The following is a 22925-nucleotide window of genomic DNA, read 5'->3' on the forward strand; positions in this document are numbered from 1 at the left end:
GAGGTAATATGGGTCATGTGAAAACTTAGCCATGGTTGGTGAGTGGGTGAAGATGTTTGTTGTGGAGCTTGGGTGCCAGTGGAAGGAGAGAACTGACTCTTAAGTTGTCCTCAATCTCCACAAGCTCTATGTGGTGTGTGTGCTCACCCCCAAATAAATGAGAGCAGGGGTTGATGGGTTTAGCTTGATAGCAGAGCATGGGCTTAGCATACCCAAGGCCAAATTCCCAACTCTGACCCCCACTGAAAAAAGAGCCAGTATACAATGGCACAATAAAGTAGCAAGCAGGGCTGGAGAGATGGCTCAGTGGTTAAGAGCACTGACTGCTCTTCCAGAGGTCCTGAGTTCAAATCTCAGTAACCATGTGGTGGCTCACAGCCATCTGTAATAGGGTCTGATGCCCTCTTCTGGTGTGTATGAAGACTACACCACATGCTACAATGTACTCATATATACTCATACATTAAATATTTTTTAAAAAGCAAGCAGGGAAAATAGGCACACACCTTTAATCCCAACGCTCAGGAGGCAAAAGCAGGGGAATCTTTGAGTTTGAGGCTAGTATTGTTTCCATAGTTTTAGGTCAGCCAGGGCTTCCAAGAAAGACCCTTAAGAGAGGCAGAGAGTGAGACTATAATCCCAGGTCTCCCCACTCTATTACTACCAGTAGCCCTCAGGGCAGCCCTGTAAAACACTGGAGAATTGTCACATACACCTTATTTTATCTTATTCTGTAGATGGAGACCAAATGCTGTAGGCTAGAACAGACTATGTCCAACTCAGCAGGTTCTATACAAGCCATTTATTTGAAATGCCAACTATATGTAGGATAAAGTCAGTGTTACATGCTTATCAGTAACAGTAGAAAAATAGAACCAGTGAAAACCTCTGTACAACTGTGATGATACTCAAAAGAGAAATGTATCGTTTACAATGTTTCACACAGACGAATTCAAGTTTGGAGGTACCTAAATAAAAATACTATATATTTCTTTAAAAAACACTATGTACAGTTGAAGCGTAAACAAGTTTTACAAAGTACTGGTTATGCAGGTTGTAAAAACACTTGCATAGGACATGAAATCAGTTTAAGAAAGATTTCTGAGCCTTTAGCATTGAAGGCACTTGACTTTACCATTAACAGCACGACCACAGAAACGCAGTGGTGGAGGCAGATGTGGCACATACACGACAGCAAGGGGAGCTCAGGAACCTCAGGTTTGTCAGCCGCCTCATCTAAGAGCAGAATTCCCCAGCGACTACCCAGACAGTCTGTGCAGGCACACCTGAGGACTCTTCCAGAAGATATTTCCAGGACAAACTTGCAGTCGTTCTATAAAAATGGCCGCAGCATTATAATATTCTGAACACAGAAGATTGGTACAGTCATAGATATAGTTTTTAAGGAAAACAAAATCAAGAGACTTGCCCAGACAATAACCACATGACAGCTAGTACAACTGATGGGACAGAAGCACTTACACATTAGAGCACTGTTCCAAGCAGTGTGGATAGAGGATGGTCAAACACCTGTAGGACGTGCAGAATAGCTCTTAGCAAGATTATCTGAATGAGGCTTGAAAGTAACTACATGGTAGACTTTGTGAACCACTGCAGACCCGGGGATAGCACCCATCACTGCGGCATTAATAGTCTTGACTACAAAGAGCTTAACTCAGCCCAAAGAAACATGTAAATGCCTTATCATTGCAAAACAATGGTCATATGCAAACTTCATGAAAAGCATCTTTCCCTTAAAAGGAAAGTTTAGTACTATGAAGACATATCTCCTTGTAGACAGGGAGTGTTGATCCTCCAGCTTCGGCCCAGCTGGCCCACATGGCCTCAATCAGATTACATTGTGTGACATCGGTCTCATTCAAATGTACAAGACCTGTACCCACTGCCATTAAGGTCAACAACAAAGGAAAATGAAATAAAGGGTGGCAAATGTTAACAAAACATCTGAAACCTAACAGAACAGCCTAAGAGGAAGCAAAGTCAAAGATTAGGTTGAGTTATATAAGATGCAGAAGACATATATTTAACACTATAAGCCCTAAAAGCCCAATGGCTGCTGAAATGGCCGGCTAGCTCAGACCTAGGGACAGCACTAATGAATAAAGCCAACGGAGGAATGTAAAAGGGAGATGGTGCATGGAAATTTAAGGATCTGTTTCGAATGGTTTTATTTTTTTTTCCTTATGAGCCACAGGCAACCTTAAATGTTATTTTTTAAAAATACGAGAAAAAGATCAACAGCGTCTTGAAAGTGGTGGCTCCCCAGCCTCAGCACTCAGTGGGACTGGAATGGTGATTGTCCGAACGGCCTGATTGTCCCTGGCCTCAAAAGGAGATCTGGGATTTTTTTTTTTTTTTTTTTGTGATTTGGTTATTAACTTTCTATACTAAGAGAAAAACAAGTTCCTGTGGCCCAAGGTTTATATTATACATAAATACCTTCTTTTCTGAGACCAACCCTATTCACACTTCACATCTGTAAGTACAGCATTAAGAAACTTCATAGATGCTTCACAGCCAGAGGCACACAGTCTAACTTCCCATGAACACCTATCCTATCACACACAACACCACACCTGTTTATCTTCTTTCTGCAGGTCACACCAGCCCACAATCCCATAGATTAAAGCAAGATTTCCCTCTATACACACGGTTTGGCCATGTAACCTACTAAGTCACTAAAAACAAAGCTTATAAGTTAAATAAGACTACAAACAGTGCCAGTTTACGCTTACAATTACACCATGTGGATTAGAGAGCACATTTAATAAATTTTCAAAAAAAAAAAAAAAAAAAAAGTGAGATCAATGGTCGTAAAATGTTAAAAAACAAAACCTGTCAAAGGTGAGAAAGCTTCGATATACTTGATTCTCTGCAGCACCTGCACAGTACAGTCTGATCTGGAACAATCTCAAACTACATCAAACAACTAGGTCCCAGAAACAGGCAGGAACAGAATTGCTTTTGCTTCTGCAACCTAAGGCTGCTTCAAAAGATACCACTTTTAAAGATGAGCAGAGCCCTGTGGTTTTCTACTTTAAGGAAAAAAAAAAAAAAAAGGAGCCTGAGCCCACTTTACAACAGATGTGTGCCCTGTCCAAGCCTGCAAGCTTAGGATACCCATTTCCGGGGTCAGCCACAGTCCCCAGCTGGACTCATGAGCTAAGTAGTCAGGCAACAGAACCAGTGGCAGCAATTGCGGGGTAAAGAGATGGGCATGTTCCCATCTATGGGATTATGTACTGTTAGGATGGTTTAAATGTCAGATCATTCCTGAGTGTACATCCACAGGGTAAAGAAGGAAGAGATCAGAAGAGAAACTACAGTTGCAGGAGAAATCAGAGTTGCTGATACCCAACAGAAATCTATTTACTTCAAAGTGCGTGCAATTCACTTCTCCGGTAGCTTGTTGAAGGCTCCCTAGCCCTGCATAGTTTTAGAGTGAGTGTAAGTGATTTCTAGTTATATGTATACGCACAGAGAAGAGGTTCCCAAATATCTTTTCCATACAGAATGTTCGGGAAGTCTCTTTTCTTCTAGGTGCTACGGCTGTGTATGTTTATAAAAATACAAAAATGAATGTTCAAATGGTGAAGTGATTTAAAAACTTAAATACTAATATATTTACACTGGAAAGTAAGAAAATACAAAAAACAAACAAAAACAGTCCTTAGCTCACACATTACCCTTCCAAGCAAAGGGGTCATGATCGAACCCACGTGCTAAGTGATTCAGTAAATACCAAACCAGCATCTCTGGTAGAGTTCAAGTAGGACATGTAGTGTTTTTCTGAAAACGAAATCGCTTTTGGTGGTAAAGCACTATGCATTATACAACTTTATAGAAGACACCAAAATTCAGACATAGTGACAGTATTAAGAAAAACGTATGATCACAAATACCAAACGACACACAGAAGACTGAAGCCCTTTTGTTTTTTGTTTTTCCACAAAATGCAAGACAACCAAAGGCAGTCATTTTCCCCAGTGTAGTGAGTCACATGCAGAGCCAGACACCCTGTCACTGTGCCCTGTGTGTGATATCACCATCTCCGCTACTGTTTTTTCATTTTATTTTCTGAGGCAGGGCTCACATACCCAGCCTAATCTTGAACTTAACTATGTAGCCTCGAACTTCTGATTGGCTGTCTCTGCCTCTCATGTGCTGGGATTAAAGGTGTGCACATGCTCACCAAGCCCAGCTCTACTGTTGTTTAATACTAAAGTCTGATTCCCTTAAGCCATTTGAATGAGTGAATAACTCTACTCCAAAACCTATAGGGTTCCCGACAAAACCCACACTAATTACACAGCAGCCACAGGCTGAACACCAAGGTTTTCCTCCTTGTTCTTTACTGAGTCAAAAAACATTAAGACCTGGACTTCTGCTGTGGGGAATGAAGACTGGCTTTCAAGACTTACAAAAAAGAATAACATTGGATTTATGGAGACTGAGCAGGAAGATTTCTGAACTGAAACAATCACCAAAAAAGAGAGGAGCGTTTGATGTGCTGTTCTTTGGAATTTCTATAATTAAAAAATAAACACAACTATTTTGTAAGAAAATACATCTTAGTGTGCAACCCAATGCACATGGAAATTGGTAGATGATAGGTAAAATGCAAAGAGTATGAAAATACAGTCCTTTAAATGTAGCAATAAAGTTTAACACACTGTTATAAAATCAGTACAAATAAAATGCACAAGTGCAGTTAGTCAAGAAGAGGAAGTGCCAGCCTGCTTGCTCTCTAAGATGTTCCCCACACAACTGCCAAACACAAAAGACATATGCAGCATTCAAAACAACTCTCTTAGCATGCCATGTATAATAAAAATATACATACACACACACAAGCTAGGATAAAATGTGAAACTGAGCTGGCACCGACAAACTGGTCAGTAAGTTGTTGGGTTACATCATAAGACAGGGTGTTTCACATCTCAGGCACAGACTCGGAAGCTACGTCAGAGGGCAGACTTTTTGTAGAGGAAGTCTGGCTTGCTTGGTGACCTCCTTCCTCTGCTAATGGAATCGTCCCTTTCCAGATCTGCATTTCTCTGAGCTCCGTGGCCCAGGGACTCACTGTCTGTCAGTCTTCTACTGGATCGCTCTTCCAGAACTTCAGAGCTACATGCAGAATGGGAAGGAGGTCTGTTAGGTGTCAGCCCAAAAGTCAAGTCAGTTTCCACTGCAGTTCGTGCCCTGACATGGGCAGGACCATTACTAGCATTTTCTGAGGCTGCCGAAGGAAAGTCTGACCTCTGGGGAGGCTGCTCAATAACATCCAGGCGTATGGGCTCATTCTTCTGCTTGTGTAGATGCCCATCAGGAGAAAGTGGATATTCTCTCCGAGTGTCTTCCTGCTTTTTAGGAGAGGTCTGACCAGGTAGGTAAGCTGACTTTAAGCCATTTGGTGATGCCTTACTGTGGCTGTACAAGTCTGGACCAAAATATCTACCATGAGAAGGGGAAGGAGTGCGTCTGCCAGGAGCAGGAGTGGAAGGTCTACAAGCAGCATTCGAGAAGTCATAGAGATCTGGGTATTCCTGCTGATTTTCTCTACCATCTGGTTTCTGCTCTAGTGTGTGTTTTTTCCGAGACGTGTGTGTATGTCTCTGTGGAATACATGAGAGATGCTGGGGAGGCCCTGGTCCTGCTTCGGAAACTGTTTGGCATAATTCTGTGTCTGCAGCAAGCTCTGGGAGCCTCCTGTCCTTGAGTGACAGTGTAGACACCCCCATAGCAATATCTGGCATCAGATCATTCAGCACAGGCTGTGGACACTGAGACAAAAACAAAGGAGCATTATCAAAAAGAAAAAAAAATCCATACATTTCTTTCAAATCCTTTCAAGAATACAAAGTACATCACTGTGTTTAGGAGTCCTAGAAATACAACTATACACAAGAACAATACCAACCACTACACTCTCCTAAAGGGACTATCACTGTTAGCACTGTGTAGCTCTTCAGTTCTGTATCTATGACTCTGCATTATACACAAAACTTAAGAGTACAGTTCTATCACTCAACTCTCTTTGAGATGACTTGAAATCACCATGAAACATTTTACTGTATTGTTGAGATGTAATTTAATCATTTGCTTACTCCCTCTCGTCCCTGCGCACCCATGTCTCTTTTCTCTCTTTTACCCTACCCTCCTCTGAAGGTCTGTCTATGTATCCTGGATATCCGGGAACCCATGCAGACCAGGCTGGCCCTGAACTCAGAGATACCTGTGCCTATGCCTCTCCAGTGCTGGGATTAAAGGTGTGTGTCACTATGCAGAACCAAGGCAGACTCTCTTAACTCACTGATAATGGTTAACCTGGCTAGCCATCTTAGTCTGGGGAATCCCTTTCAACTTTCTGATGCTGGAATTCCAAGTGGGCTCCCACACCCTCCTGGCTTTTATGTAAATTCTGGGGATCTAAATTTAGGTGTGGGGCTAGAGAGATAGCTCAGTGATTAAGAGTGATTATCTTCTCTTCCAAAGGACCCATCCTGTTCAATTCCCAGCACCCACATGATGGCTCACAACTATCTGTAATCAGTTCTAGGGGATCCAACACCTTCTTCTAATTTCCAAGGACACCAGGCATGGGCATCAAGTATGCATGTGGTATGCAGACTATATATACATGCAACACAATCATACATACAAAAGATTAATTAGAAAAGAAAACCAAACTTGGGTCTTCTCAATTGCACAAGAAAACTGAACACAAAGCTATCTCCACCATTGTGGTTTGGTTCTTTGAGAGAGGGTGGCCCTGGCTGGCCTGAGATTTGCACCAATACTCATCCTTTGCTTCTTGTGCACAGGTATTTATAGATGTACCACTATGTCCAGCTATTTTTATTTCTAGATGTCTAAGTTGAATCCATCTTTCTACCTCAGTGCTGGGATTATAAGTGTGCGTCACCAAACTTAGCTCTATTAGAAATTTATATTATTTGCATTTTTCACTAGTCAGGATTGTATCAATGAATATATTAATAAATAATCTTTAAAGAGAATTGTATTTGATAGCACATGACAGAGTATGGAGAATTAGAAGCCATTGATGTTTTTCTCAAATGTATTACATAAAACAGAAGTCCAACCTCTAGAAGCTCAAAACTCAGATGAAAACCCTTGCTTTGTCATACACACTGATACTAGCAGTCATAGTGCTTAGGAGAACAGAAGATTCTACATGCATACTTGCATGGAAGATCTGAACACTGGTAATGTGCATGTGCACTGTTTTATCACTGTGCTACAGCTAGCTGGCAGGGCTCAGCAGGACATTGCTTGCTGCCATCTTACTCACCTCAAGCCTCTCCTATCTATGCCTGCCCTCCTCTTTTTTCCATCTCCTGAAGAGAAACTTCCAGCTAGTCAGTTAACACTTCTGGGTGTTGCTAAGTCCCATCAGGATCCCTGGAGCTGAGGAAACTCCTCCTAAGGTCCTATACCTCTGTTTTAGAGAAAGTTATAGAAGTGCAGACTTACCACTTGCTTCTCAGAGATTATTGCTGCTGAGGCGGCAGCAGCTGCAGCAGCAGCAGCAACTGTCTGTCTCCCCAGACCTGTGGTGTTGGTACAGTCGGGAGGTGCTACTTTAACACCTGGCAGATAGACTGGGGGTGGGCCAGGCTTGGGAGCAGTTCTCGAGTGAAGCAGTGAGTGGTTACAGGGGTAAGAGAGTGATCGAGAAGGGTGATGACTGGGAGGCCTTTGTTTCCAGCCTGCCTTGAGCTGGTTATGGATTGGAGTAGCTGGAGGGTGGTATGGAGGGGGAGGAGGGGGCAAAGGTGGATGGAAGGCCACGAAAGAGTCTAGGTCTGTAAACATGGTTTCTGCAGTAGGCGTACTGTTGACACGACATCTCCCAGGCTGCCTCATTGTCAAGAGCGGACTTTCATCACCAAACCGTTCATCAGGAAAGAACTTGTGAGGATTCTAAGAAAGATTATAAAAAAGGAAAAGTTAGCATTTTAGCCCAGGCTGCCCTTGAACTCATGACTGAGGGTGAGCTTCAGACTCTCTTGCCTCAACCTCCCTATGCTGGGATTACAGATGTGTGCACCATGCCTGGTTGTGTCATGTTTTCTTTTTCCTTTAATAGCACAGGCTGGTCTCTAACTCATTATGTAGTAGAGGTGGCCTAAACCTCCCAATTTTCCATCCTCAGCATTCCAAGTGCTGAATCACATGTGTGTGCCACTTCATCTGGTTTTATGCTTGTACCCTTACTGGACTTAAAAACCGGAAACTTACAGGTTGAAAGAATTAAGTCAGGTACCAAGGGACAGTAGTACCAAGAGACAGAGTGCAGGAGGCAGCACAGAGCATCTCAGGCATCTTTAGCAAGATCATATGACAAAGCCAAACTTTAGTAGTAAATGTAATTCAAATATGCCATTGCTAAAGAAACTAAATTAAAACTGAAACCAAGGAAGGATCTTTCTAGAAAGTTTCTAATATAACACCCTTGTATCCATCTAAAGTTACTACAAAACATTATTCCTTACACATTATGCATTAGTGAGTTACACTAGGATACTATTAAATGTAGAATGTTTTTGTACAATTTATAAAATTAAGATTTTTTTTTTTTTGAGTTTTGTTTTTGTTGAGACAGGGTTTCTCTGTGTAGCCCCGGCTGTTGTGAAATTTACTCTGTTGACCAGACTGGCCTTGAACTCAGAGATCCAACAGCCTCTGCTTTTCAAGTGCTGGGATTAAAAAAAAGTGGGCATATGCCACCACCACTTGGAGATATATGTATATGTGTGTGTGTGTGTGTGTGTGTGTGTGTGTGTGTGTGTGTGTGTGTGTGTGTGTGTGTGTAAGTAAAGACAGAGTCTCACTATATTGTTCTCACTGGCCTGGAAATCCCAATGTTGGCTGGGCTGGCCTTCAGCTCAGAGATCTGCCTGCTAGGATTGGAAGTATGTGATCCCCACACTCAGCCAGAAAATACATTTGAAATGGCAAAAGGAAAAAAAGTCCTGAAGAAGGATGATGCCAATAGACAGGCTAACACGGGGAAAAAAAATCGTAAGGCCATAGCCTCAAACAAAGAACTACAGGTAACTAAAGAATGCCGAGAGTGGGAGAGAGAGTCTTCTTCCCCAGGGAGAGGATACCAATTGGCTATCCAATACCAAATGGTCATTTCTGGAAGCATATAATGCAAGCAACACTATATAGACTGAGCAGGTTGTATTGAAAAAGTCAGGAAAATACACATACGCACACCCAATAATAATTAAAGAGAGGCTATGAATTTGAACGAGAACAGAAGAAAGGGGATCCATGGGAGGGATGAGAAAGGGAATAAAGGGAAAAGGAAAATAATGAGATTATATTATAATCTCAAAAAATAAAAATTTCAAATTTCATTGTGTAGCTTTACTAATGGAAACAAACAGTAAAATAAGGCCTAAATCATTCACTGTTTTGCCCACTTTAATTGTAAAACTAATGTTATTGTTTTTTGTATCCAATGACTATAAATGAGGGTTAGTGTTTTCTGGCTAGGTTAAAAAAAAAAAGTTTTTTTTTTTTTTCTTTTTTAAAATGGTTCTTGGGTTGTGTTTGAAAACAACTCCTGAGGAAAAAAAAAGAAGAAACAAGAGACCTGGATGATCAGTGTATATAACAGGAGTCAAACTGGAAATGCAGTGACCAGATGGGCAGTGAGGCTTAGCATTTTCTACTCCCCCTCTGATCTCTCCTGAGAATGAAGTCTGCAGTAGTTGCCTGCTAGATGCTTGTTAGGCCTCAAGCACACAGCTTTACATGACATCCTGTCTTCACTGCACAGGGAGGAAAGAGACGTATGTCAGTGTGGGTAAGTGACTTTCTCTACTTAATAGATCACAATCAGCGGAGCCAACTCTGTGCTTAGGCTGCTCTCATCAGGAGAAACCTGCAGGCTATTAAGACAGCAGAGGCTGCAAAGGAACAAGCAGGAAGAAAAAGCAGCAGCTGAGGGCTCCTGAGGTGACCTGACTGACATTCCAGGCTCCCTCTGCCCAACTCAGTGTTGTGTCCTACCTGCAGGAGCTCTGCAGCAGCATCTGCAAGACCAAACTCTCTGAGCACTCGGATCTGGATTTCATAGCTGACGGTGGCACCTTCCCCACAGTTCAGCGCATAGGCTCTCTGCACCTGCTCTGTGTGCCGCAGTTCCTGCAGGCGCCTCACCATGTCCTTCATAATGAGGAGACGAGGAACTACAAGGAGAAAGACAGGACAATTCCGGAGCTATGCAAGAATACTCAGCAGGCACAAGGAGAAACATATGCTATAGCAGAATCTTCTGAGACACTTTTTAAAGATAGTATTTAGTTCCTGGAAATATTCAATTTATATATCTCCAATTATTTTCCAAGGTTTTAAATTTTCTCTGGGCCCCAAAGCTCTTGAGTACACAATCAACAGCTCCTAAATTCTATCATTTCCAGCCACAGCTCAAATAAAACTCTACTGGTACGTCCCAGCACTCAGGAGGAAGAGGCAGACAGAGCTGTAAGTTCAAAACCAGCTTCACTTGTTCTACAGAGTGAATTCCAGGATAGTCAAGGGCTACACAGAGAAGCCCTGACCAAAAGAACCAAAACAACAAAAACAAAAAAGCCAAGCACCTACTCTTTTCAGAAGGTGGAGGACATCCATGCCTTCCAAATGTATTCACCAGAAGGGCCAGGATAGATCTTAGTGAGGCAGTGCTCCTAGCTGTTATTTCCCACCAAACAAAATATCACGGTTATGGTTGTGAGTTCTGACAAACACTGGGGGTTGTGCTTGGGCAGTTAAGCAAAAAGTTACAAAACAAAAATTATGAACCCTGTTCTAAAAAAATTCTGGCTTTAGTCACTGTCAACTAAGTAAGCAAATAGAAGCAGCACCCAGGCTTGACTGAGGGCAGGGAAAAGTCCTTAAGACAAGAATTTTGACCAAGGAGGTTCTAGAAAGTAGACAAGCAAAGGAAGCAGGGAAGGCTTTCTGAGCAGAAGGCAGGTGAATATAACACATGCAAGTGAGAGATACCATGACACAAACAGCTGGCTTGACAGTAGAATCCGGTGCTCAATGGTACAAACTAGAAGTGTATTGACAGATGACAGGCAAACAATTTAAATACATTCTGTGTCTACCATGGAGTTATGTTTCTAGGGGATAATAGACCAGAGCTGTGACTCCCTGACAATTACTCTGTAACTACCGAACACAAATGTGCTGGCTAGTTTTACGTCAACTTGACACAAGAGCTTCAACTGAGCAAATTTCTCTATATGTTTGGACTGTGGGTCAGCCAGTAGAGCACCTTCACAATTACTGACTGATGTGGGAGGGCCCGGCCCATTGTGGGTAGAGCCATCCCAGGGCTGGAAGTCCTGCGTTCTGTAAGAAAGCATACTGAGCAAACCACAGTCTAAAAGAATCTCTTTTCACAATGTTACCCAGTGTACATATAAGTACACACACACACAGAATAGCCAAACATGAAAGCAACTTATGAAAGACAACAGTTCAAGCTAAAGCTGTGAATGTGATGAAAAGCTGTCCTACCATGTCCCTTATCTCTCCATGGCTCTGTAGGCAGAGAAGAACTACTGTTAACGCCATTCTCTGTTAGACATATTCTGAAGCCTGCAATGGCAAGTGGTGAAGGCTGGCCCTGAGTTTCTGACCACTAGCCATCGCTGTCCATGGACATGACAGTTATAAATCAAGGTCCGGCAAACCCTAACCCAAACTCCAGTAAATCTGGATGTGGTGAAAGGATCTCTAGGAGCGAACCGGGAATGCATTTGGGAGAGGAGACAGCGCAGTAGCTCCCTGAAGGTTTTGTTTTAGAGATGGGTTCATTATGTAGCTCAGGATCTTCTCAACTTTCCCGATTAGGGTCTGGGACGACAGGTATATGCCATCATGCCTGCTTCAAACAGTTCTAATATGACAGAAAAAAACCTCTCAATTCCTCTAACCAGTCATTCTTCATGGGAATGGTTCTGCTGCACAGTACGCATCTGATAATGGAACACTGCACAAAGGGCACTGAAATGTGGGGAGACTCAACGCACATAAGAGTGAGTTCAACCCGCAACGGTCAAACTAAAGAACTGGTACTGCCTTACCTGGAATTTCATTGGCTACAACTGATGGAGGGCTTGACTGGTTACTGCTGATCTGCTGGTGGCTGATCACGTGGCAGCACTGGGGCATGGCACTGCTGACCATGTAGAGTGTGTCTGGAACATTGGACATTCGCACCATTCGGAGTCGCACCAGGTCTGTTTGCTCCACCATCATCTCATCCAGCACCGACTGGAACATTGGAACAGAACTGATCAGCCTTCATTTAAATGACATTTCCAGCAAGATCATCATCATCATATAAAGGCTATCATTTCTCATAAAGTTTAAAATTGGAGGTAAAAAGACAAAGTGCTTCTCTTTTTGATGTATTTTGAAAAGATCATCTTCTAAAAAGTTTGACTATAAACTGGTCAGAAATGAACTATACACAAATCACAGACAGTGTGTACATATGCTAAGTATCAGATCAAACAAAATTGCTCAAAATACTGACGATAAGGCCAGGCACTAATGCACAGCTTTAATCCCAGCACTTTAACCACAGAGCAGGCAAGTCTTGAGTTCTAGGCCAGTGTGGTCTACATAGTGATTTCCAGAACAGCTAGGGCTAGACAGTAAGACCTTGTCCTCAAAAAGGGGACACACACACACACACACACACACACACACACTATATATATATATATAAAATTATTGCTGTTTACGTAACAAATCTATAAACAAGCCCAATTTTGTTAAGTAAGTTCCAGTATATCTCTCTCACTACACTGCAAAGTGGCCCAAACTCTGTAATATATGAACATTGTCCACATTTATTGGGGGGAGGAGGACCTCGTCTTAGGCAATGGCCCAGTGCCACACCTGGTGTGGCTAACTAGCCTGGAAGCAGAAAGAATGGGTGTTTATCAGAAAGGCCAGACCTGACCACCGGGCTGTTCTACTGTCTTAGATCTGCTTAAAATGTCCACCACTCGTCTTTCCTTGGAACCCTGTAGTGGCGGAAGGAGAATGACTGACTTCACAAGGTTGTCTTCTACTCTCCACTCACATGTTATATAGCACATGTGCCCGCATGGACATCATGCATATGTGGCTGAATGGCTCAGTGGTTAAGGACATTGGCTGTGTTGGCTTTGTGGTAGGTATAGTGAGGCACACCTTTAGCCTCAGCACTCTGGAGGCACAGGTAAGCAGATCTCTGCGAGTTTGAGGCCAGCCAGGGCTACAAAGTGAGAACTACTCTAACAATCACCACCACCACCAAAGATAAACTTGTTGGTGATTTAAAAGAGTCTTAGTTTCTCAAACTCCACACCAAAATTATGTGTGTGAACACATCTAATAAAGCAGTATTATGTTCTCACATTATTTTATTTTCTTAGAGAGTTTTCTATATTACAGTACACACAGGGCCTGCTATTTACTACTAGCAAGACTGAAACTTTGCTTAAGTGCTTACCCTAAAACTAAACTGAATTTAAAGGCAGCTATTCTGGCAGGTTAATCCAAGAGATCACATGTCTCTTAGTTTATGAGGCAGAAAGCAAAGCAGCTTGCTTTAGTCATCTCCCAACCTGCAGACTGAAAGCATGGGGCTGTGTCTGTCATGAAGCTACAACAATTTGCAAGGCATGGAGGTAAAATGCACCTTAAGTTTTAAAAGCATCCTTGATCATTAAATACTGCAGAAAAAAACCAACAAACTAGAATTTACTTTCAATTTCCCTTTTACTACATGTCTGGGACCCTTTTAAATAATGGATCTCTGTGCATGTGGTTGGTAATAAACTCATCTGCTACCTCCAATGTTTTCATTACCTTTGCTTCTTCCACATAGGGAGAAAACAGCCGCGGACGAACATATATGCCAGCATTCTTTTGCCGAAGCCAGGCATTTGATTTCCCCCCTTCTGTTGTAGGAAGCATATCTGATGGGGGTGTACTGATCAAACCTCTTTTTATCTTAAAAAACAAAATGAACAAATATTTTTAATATATAAACAAGATATATGCAGCACTACAATACTAGTAAGACATCAATATTACAGCTATGAAACAAATTACCACCATTTAAATAAGAGTCTAGGAATGTTATATAACCTTAGCAGTACTTTAAATGTTTAGCAGCAATAAAGAATATGTACCATAATTGACTGTTTTCCTCTAGAGGATTAATAATTTCACAAAGACACATAAATACAAATTTATTAATTTGGACTAATTTGGACAAAATTTGATAAAAACTGATTATTTTTTCCTTGTTTATTCTGCTCCCAATACAACATAGAGTTGGTCTAACTTACAGCACAAACACTATATAGTAGGCGCTCTTCTCAGGGAGTGTGACCTGACACCAACCCCAATAGCCCAAATCAGAAAATGTTGAACACTTTTCAGTTTACTGGGGAAAACACTTTAGATGTGGGCCTAGTAGCAGCAATGGTGAACTCTGTGACCACAGATGACTTGTTTATTAACCTCAAGGGCCCCGCTGTAGGGGTGCTGTGTGGTTCTGCAAGTGGGGAGCCACAAGACTAAAAATTTTAAGTGTTATCCCAAGGTTTCCTTAATGATGCTAGAAACCCATAAATAAGTCCCTTAGGTCCTCCTGTAATGGTAAAGAGTAAATGAAAGCAACACTTGTCATGGTGTGCGCTAGCAGCACCAAGAGAACACAGCAACACATAGTCACAAGCAAATCTATACTAGGCTAAGAATGAAATTAAGAACAAAAAGTACATAGTTCCTAAACAATGTCCTACAATACTTTTCTAAACAGAATACAAGAATCAATCTGCCTTGGGGTAGTGGTCCACATCCTTATCCCCAGCACTCAGGAGGCAGAGGCAGGCAGATCTCTGAGTTCAAGGCTAGCCTGATCTACAGATTACCCTGTGCAGGAAACAAAACAAAACCAAAATAGGAATTAATCTGGTTTGAATCTAGAGTTTTAAATAGAACCAAAAAGTATTTCCCCAAGTTTACTACTTCTTTTAAGCATAATGTCTACCTGACCCATTAGCTTAAATTACTTTAGATTAATAAAACATATCATAGTATTTAAAAGGTAGAGAAAAGATAAAAATAATAAATCATTATAACTATGATTCTACTGATATATTGTAAACTCCCCTCACCCCCTGCCAGTGTTTCTCTGTGTAGTCCTGGCTATCCTTGAACTCAAGAGATCCATCTGCCTCTGCCTTCTGTGTGCTAAGACTAAAGACTTAAGCCACCATGTCTTTCTTGAGACCAGTTCTCACCATGCAGTCCTGTTTGGCCTAACACTCATGAGATATGTTCTGCCTCTGGAGTGCTGGGATTAAGGGCATGTGCTATCATGCCCAACTTTTATATCCTTTAAAAAGCTTTATCATTAGCATTTTTCATATTGTTATGTTAGTTTTTGAGGCATGGTCTAATGATGCCAGTCTGGAACTCTACTTGACCAACTGGCCTCAAACTTCAAGAGATTCACCTGCCTCTGGAGCACTGGGATTAAAGGAGTGCACCATTCTGCTTAGTTCTGTAATAGTTTTTATACTATTATTCAAGGCAGTAAAATATTCTCTTGAACAGTCATATAGTCTTATTTTCAGTGTTATTAAAATTTAGGATACTTCTAAACATTTAAATAATACTAAGTATCTGATTGCTTATATATACACACATGCACACATTTATTCCTAATAGAGCATTTGAAAGAAGCAAAGACAAGACCAAAGAGTATGAATATATTGATGGCTCTTAACAACATGTCTAATTGCTGTCCCTCAGACTGCTCCAATCAAGTGTTACCAAGGTGCCACTGTATTTCCCAGTAGCAGGTCTTTGGCTACTTTGTGGGGTTTGTTCCACCCTTCACCACACTTTTAACACCCTAATGCTAGATAGGAGAAAAAAAAAGGACAGAGTGGAAAGGAAAGTGATCCTTGTATAAAGTCAAGGGTTGGAAAGGGAGTGACATTATTATACTACTTCCTGCTGATTAGGGGCATTGAGTACCTTGGGGCAAGCAGTGTATGTAATTTCTTCTTGTTCCTTCTTTGCATAGGACTACTTAACAAACCATGACCAACAGCAACTAACTACCAACCAATAATCCATCCCACTGCTTGGAGAGCTGGAATTTATATACCCTGTGAAAAGCCCTCAGAATCCCAAATGTCACATGATTGCAGATATTTGCAGCTGGTAAAAACTACACCTCTGCTAGAGCATGAGGCAAGTCATAGTCAGCTGCTGTGAAGCAGCCTCATATCCCCTCACCTGGGATTAAAACAGGAACATACTCTTATACTATTTCTGTGTTTCTTAAAGAAACCACAATAACAAAATTGTTACTTGTACTTCATACCTAGGATAGTAGCAATACTTTAAAGCTATGGGTTCCTTCGAATAAATAAATTACTCTTTGTATTCATGTAACTACTAGCAAACAGTATTTTTCTATTAAAAAGTCCATAAATTCTTTTTTTTTTTTTAAAGATTTTGTTCCATGCCTGCCAGCTATTTTCTATTGTTGTTATATGCCTGCTGGTCAGTGATGCAGAAAAATAACTTGAGTCAGAGCAGAGTCATGCTGACCTTGCTGACCCACATACCCTGTTATGTTTTGTACGTTATGAGGTTTGTTAATCTTAAGAAAATTCACAACTATAAGCTTCATGTAGAGTTCATTAAATTAAAGGTCAATAAGAACTGTCATGTCTAAAATGGCTTGAGTCAGGGTCGACCACCAGGCGGTACTTCCAACACTTGTGTATAAGCTCATTATGGTTTTGTGGTTTTAGCCTTTATAAGTTGGCCCTGAGAAATGTCCAGTGCACAACTTTGAGCTGTTGGCTCTGGTCGATCAGTCTTGGAATGTGCGAACAATAAAACATTCTGAGGTTTAGCAGAGATCGGTGTTTGTGTGGTTTGTGGGGTGACTCCTGGACCCCACAATATTAGTATTACTTACTAATCCTTTAAAGATTTCATACATATTTACAGTTCTTTGACATGTATATAATGTATTTTGTGTTTTGTCAACCCTCGGTTACCTTCTCTCATCTTCTTCTCAACAAACTCTATTTTCATGTCTTTTTCAAACTACTGAATTTAAACAGGGCTGCCTGCATGAACATGAATGTGGGGCAATTTCATGGAGCATAAATGACTTAACAGCAGCCGTATCTCTGAAGAACTTCCTCTCCCCCTAGCAACCATTAGCTACCAATACATCTTCAGGGGAGGGTCTGGGCCTCATGAGGTCCTCTAACAAAAACCAGTTTCTCGTGCAACAAAATATATTTTCTCTGTTTTGCTAAGGAGCTAATAGAGTACCATACTTATTGATGACAATTAATCGGTGTGCTTTTTCTAAGCTACTTTTTGCCTTACTTGCTTTTATTAGCATAAAAATATGTTTAAGTCTAAAAGAGTTACTGTTTTTTTCATTGTGCTCTTTTTTGAAGAACTCTAGGAATGGTTTCTAAACAATTTAGAATCAATTAGAAGCAATCAAGAATATTAAAAAACAGAGCAAAAACTTGTCTAGGTTATCTATCCAGCCCAAGAGTTGGTCTTTTGAAAAAATAATAAAAGATTAACAAACCTCAGCCAGAGTAAGAAAAAAAAATTAAAATAGCACCAGGTGTTGTAGCACACACCCCTAATCTTAGCACTCAGGAGGCAGGAGAAGGCAGATCTCTGTGAGTGCAAGGCCAGCCTGGTCTATAATTGAGTTCCAGGACAGCCAGAAATGTTACATAAAAACTCTGCCTTAAAAAACAGAAAACTAAAAAAAAAAGATTAAACTAAACTGATTCCACAGAAATAAAATGGAACATCATTATAAGAAATACATATGCCAACAAACTGTATAATCTAGAAGAAACACATCAATTTATGAAAATATACAATGTATCACAACTGAATCACCAAAAAATAGATGCAGTCTTCTAGTGTGTCTGAAGACAGCTGAAGTGTACTCAGATAAATAAAACAAATCTTAATAAAGCAAACATTTAAGGTGGTAGGTAGGCTAATTAAGCAAATTTAATCATCACATTATACATAATTGCTCTGAAAGCATTCATTACATTACACTGTATATATGTATAACTGTTATGTAAAACCTTGATAAAGAAAAATTGTGTTTATAATAATTTTAAGGTACTTTATAAAATATATAAGAGTTTATATTATATTCATTAATTTAAGCAATTCTGCTAGTTAAAAAACCATTTAGATGGCTCAAGAGCAATCCTAAAGACTGCAGTTTAGTTTAGTTTCAACATCCATAGAACCAGCCAGGTTTCCTGTAAAGACCTGTAACTCTAGCTCACAGGGTTCTGATGCCCTCTACTGGCCTTTGTGCCTAGGAGTATCAGACATTTGTTTCTGTCCTCTGAAAGTCTAGTTTCGAGTCATTTGCTAGTAGGAAAAATTATTTAAAAGATTAAAGCAGGGTAAGCTTGGCACTTTTCCTTTCCTGAACATAATGAAAGAAGAAATAAACTTACTGCATCACTTAGGACCTCGCTGTTTATAGGTAAGATGTGTTCAATCCGCACAAAAGGCAAGAGAGAAGAAAGGGCCTCCCTCAGCTCTTCTGTGTCCAGGTCTCTTCTTCTCACACCTCTTTTGCTCACACTGTGTGCAGTGCCACTCAGTAAGTTTGGCTCTATGAAACAGAAAAGGAAAAGCCTTCAGTCAAACATAAGTCATCAGGCTTGGGTAGCAGGCTCTTTTACACACCCAGCCATCTTGTTGGTCCTAGGGACAGCCTTGTTTTCCTCTCTATTATGTAAACACTTAGTACCAGACATTGCACGTAAGAATATCAGCTTTTAAAAAAAGTTGTAAATAAGTTTAAATTAGTACACAAGTTTCTGGACAGAGAGAAAGTACAGTGTCTACAATACAGGAACATTCTTTATGACTTCTGTACGTGACTCTTTATGTACAGTAACTCAAAGTAAGAAAAGTGACAATCTGTTAATACCAAGGTTATGACCAGTTTTTAATGTAAGAGGCACAATGCACTGCATATGCTACTTCAAGTGATGAAATCATGTATGAGAAGGGGAGAGAGGGCATCTCAAGTAGTCCAGGTTGGCTTCCAATTTGTTAATTGTCAAGGATGAGTCTGCACTTCTGATCCTTTTGCCCCTATTTCCTAAATTCTGGGATTACAGACATGTTCTACCATGCCCAACCCAGGCTACTTACATTTAATGATAATAACATATCAATCACCTGCACCCAAAGGAGCAAAATCGAATGTACATTTTACCTAGTTCTAATCGTCTAAGCTTCCACAACATGGAAATGTTACTGCACACAGGTTAATATTTAGTATTTGACATGTCAGTTTTCTGTTCTGAGCAAGACATAAAGCTTCTGCTCATTAGATATTGATATACCAAGAAGATCTAAAGAAAAATATGTGTGCTTATGACACCGAGGTATGAAAAAATTATAAAATTTTGGAAATATTTAATTACAACTTTAATGTAGGGGGCTATATGGTTTACTTAAGATCTGATAATTTTTATAACAAATATGCTCTATATTGTTGGTAATAACAGTGCCAGTCTTTTGCGACATGGTGTCCCTACATAGCCCTGACTGTATCTGAACTCACAGGGTAGACTAGACTGGCCTTAAACTCACAGAAATCTGTCTGTCTGTATCAAAGGCATGCATCATCACACTTAGCCCACATTTTATAAGCAAATACATCTTTCTAAAATCATGTGAGGAAATATATATAGAGAGAAAACAATTTGTATGTTTGTAGTTGAGGGTAAAATCTACGTCTCAGTATGCAAGACAAGTCACTATCACTGACTTTTTGTTTTTAAAGTACTGGCATCTTGTGTTTATGTAAAGTCTTACAAAACCTTCAAAAGCAAGGGTACAATCATCTAAAGAATGGCTAAGTTTGCCTTTCTTACTCTTGCAGGAGAACCTTACATTTTAACTTTATCTGAGCCTATTTCATCTATTTGCTTATTTTTGTTTTTAATGTATATGGCTGTTCTGCCTGCAAGTATGTCTGTGCACCACATATGTCCAGTGCCCTCAGAGGTGTTGTAAGCAACCATGTTAGGTTCTGGGAACTGAACCCTGGGACTTCTGGAAGAGAAACAAGTGCTGTTAATTACTGAACCATCTCAATAACTCCCAAAACTACTTCAAAGAAAATTTTATCCTTGAAATTTTTTTTTACCTGCTCAAATAATATGATCTTCCAACCTTTCCTCATTGACCTGTACCAATGAGCATACCAATGGACTCCAGTAACTAGGCAGTTAATATTCACAGTGTGTGTGTGGTAGTTATGCTGTACACAATTCACACACACTAAATTAAACACTTCTCCTAAAGGTTAGTTTTCTGTGAGCCTCTGGACACCATCATTTTGCTAACCCGTCAAGACCTAATAACTGTGTGCTTCTGTTTAAAGGCAACTTAACACATATTAACATCGAGCTCATGGCCAATAGTGCTGTAACTCATGCCTCAACGAAGATTATCAAACATGTTCTATTGTCTCCATAATAGAACATACATTTCAGAGTCCAAGACACTTTAGCATTTCACTTGACAACCATATTAAACTAAGATCATGAATGAGAAAACTGAAAGGTAAAAACTTATTAGGTGGGGTGTAGAGACAGCTCATTGGTTGAAGAGTATTTGCTGCTCTTGCAGAGGAGGACTGAGGTACCCACATACTGGCTCACAACCATTTGTAAGCATATATAGGTTTAGGCAAAAATACTTATACACATAAAATAAATCTAAAAATTTTCATTAAAAAAGAATTAGGTACACTATGAAAAGGAAGGTGTTCACAGTAGATCTGAAAACAAGGCAAAGAATCAGTGTCTTAGTCTTTGGGCTGACCAGGTTGTCTCTTAACTCGGTTCTACTTGCTTCTGCCTTCAAAGGTGTGCATAACTACACCTGGCTTGAGAATTTAATTTTGTTTTTTTTGAACAAAGAGTTTCTCTGTGCAGCCTTGGCTATCCTAGAATTCACTCTGTAGACCAGGGTGGCCTCAACTCACAGAGATCCACCTGTCTCTGGAGTGTTGGGATTAAGAGTATGCATCAGTTTAAGAAATTAAGCTACCATTCCGGCTGAGAATTTAGTTCTTGTCTTGCCACTCTGTCATGTCCACAAACAGCACTGAAAATGTGTGAATAAAGATTTGAGGTTACTGTACAATGTGCTGGGACCAGAGCCTAGCATAATCAACATGAGAGAGACCAGAGGATTCATCTAGCAACTGATGGGAGCAGATGCAGAACCCAAAGAATACTAGGCAAGAGCTTGGGGAGTGCTACGGAGGAGGGAGTTGAAGGATTGGAGGAGCCAGAGGGATCAAGAACACCACAAGAACATGCCCTATAGAATCAACTGACTGGGATTCAAGTGGGCTCACAGAGATCAGGGAGCCTATAGGGGTCTGACTTAGGTCCTCTGCATTTATGTTATGGTTGTGTAGCTATGTGTTCTTGAGGAATTCATAACAGTGGGAATAGGGGTTATTTCTGCCTCTCTTGCCTGCCTTTGGGATACTTTTCCTCCTACTGGGTTGCCTCATCCAGCCTAGATGTGATAACATGTGCCTGTAGCTTGTTATGTCATATTTAGTTGATGTCCCTGGAAGGCCTGCTCTTTTCTGAGGGGAGATAAAGTCAGGGGTTGGATCTGGGGGAAAGGGAGGTTGGTGGTGGAGAGACTTGTGGGAGGGGAAACTGCAGAGAGAATAAACAAAAAGGAAGAAAAGAATTGAGGTTACAAATAAATTTAGTAAGTTGATAAACTTACAAATACTGAAATCTATAAATGAGAATGGATATGTTGCTATTCAGAAATCCTTCTATATTAATTATAATAGCTTTGTAGTTAAAAATTTTCAAATTTGAGAAAATGTCAAAGGCCTTAGAAGATCATAGAAGAGTAAATTAAAAAAAAAAAATAGAAGGACTGCTTCTTCCTCTACTACTTAAGTAGCAACATAGGAGAGAGCTCAACAGTTAAGAGTACTTAACTGCTCTTGAGGATGACCCAGGTTTGGGTCCCAGTGTCCACATGGAGGCTCACAACCATCTATAATTCTAGTTCCAGGGATCTGATGCCCACTTCTTAGCTCTTCCAGCACCAGAAATAACATAGTACACATATATATGTGCAGGCAAACATACTTATAAATAAATCTAAAAACAATTTTTAAAGGGTTTAATGGTAAATTAACACAAAATCTTTATGTTTAGAGACTGTAAATGTAATGGCTTGAATATCTTAGATAAGTGAGCTTCATGATAAGCAAGTTATACACAAAGTACTGAGGCTGAGGATGTGGTTCAGTTGGTGTGACTTTTGACCAGCATTCAGAGAGCTCTGGGTTTGCTGGGTTTCACTCCTAAGAACTCATAAAACTAAGCACAGTAGTGCACTCAGAAAATGGAGGCAGGAGGAAGAGAAGTTACATAGGCTTTGGCCACATGAGCTCCTATCTCAAAATGAAATAGCTTAATAAAATGTTGAAAAGTGACAGGAAAAAGACATTTCCTTTGCTGAAGTTTATTGATATAGGTTCAGTATGTAGAGGAAGAGAGCATTAGATGGGCAGGGGAAGGGGATGATAGGGCAGTGGTCTAACATATGAAAGAACAGTACATAATCCTGTGTTTCCAGATTAGCAAGGTGGACTCAGTGTTTAAAGGCACCTGCCACCAAGCCTAACAAGTTAAACTCTTGCAAGCTGTACTCTGAATTCCACGCATGTACTGTGACTAATG

At 40.5% G+C, this 22925-nt stretch overlaps 1 protein-coding gene across 1 annotated transcript in view; it reads right to left on the minus strand.

Annotated features, from left to right (window-relative positions):
• Positions 1–787: 787 nt before the first annotated feature.
• The window catches only part of BTBD7 (BTB domain containing 7), an 81394-nt gene continuing 59256 nt past the window's right edge, over positions 788–22925 (minus strand). The window contains exons 6-11 of the mRNA XM_080940756.1: positions 18630–18790; positions 13939–14082; positions 12159–12348; positions 10072–10250; positions 7519–7968; positions 788–5804 (exon numbers count right to left, since the gene is read on the minus strand). Of these exons, the coding sequence (XP_080796882.1) occupies positions 4986–5804; positions 7519–7968; positions 10072–10250; positions 12159–12348; positions 13939–14082; positions 18630–18790 (1943 nt within the window). The 3' untranslated portion in view covers positions 788–4985. The remainder of the gene's footprint in view (positions 5805–7518; positions 7969–10071; positions 10251–12158; positions 12349–13938; positions 14083–18629; positions 18791–22925) is intronic.

The sequence above is a fragment of the Micromys minutus genome, assembly GCF_963924665.1.
Source record: "Micromys minutus genome assembly, chromosome: 1".
NCBI classification, from domain to species: domain Eukaryota; kingdom Metazoa; phylum Chordata; class Mammalia; order Rodentia; family Muridae; genus Micromys; species Micromys minutus.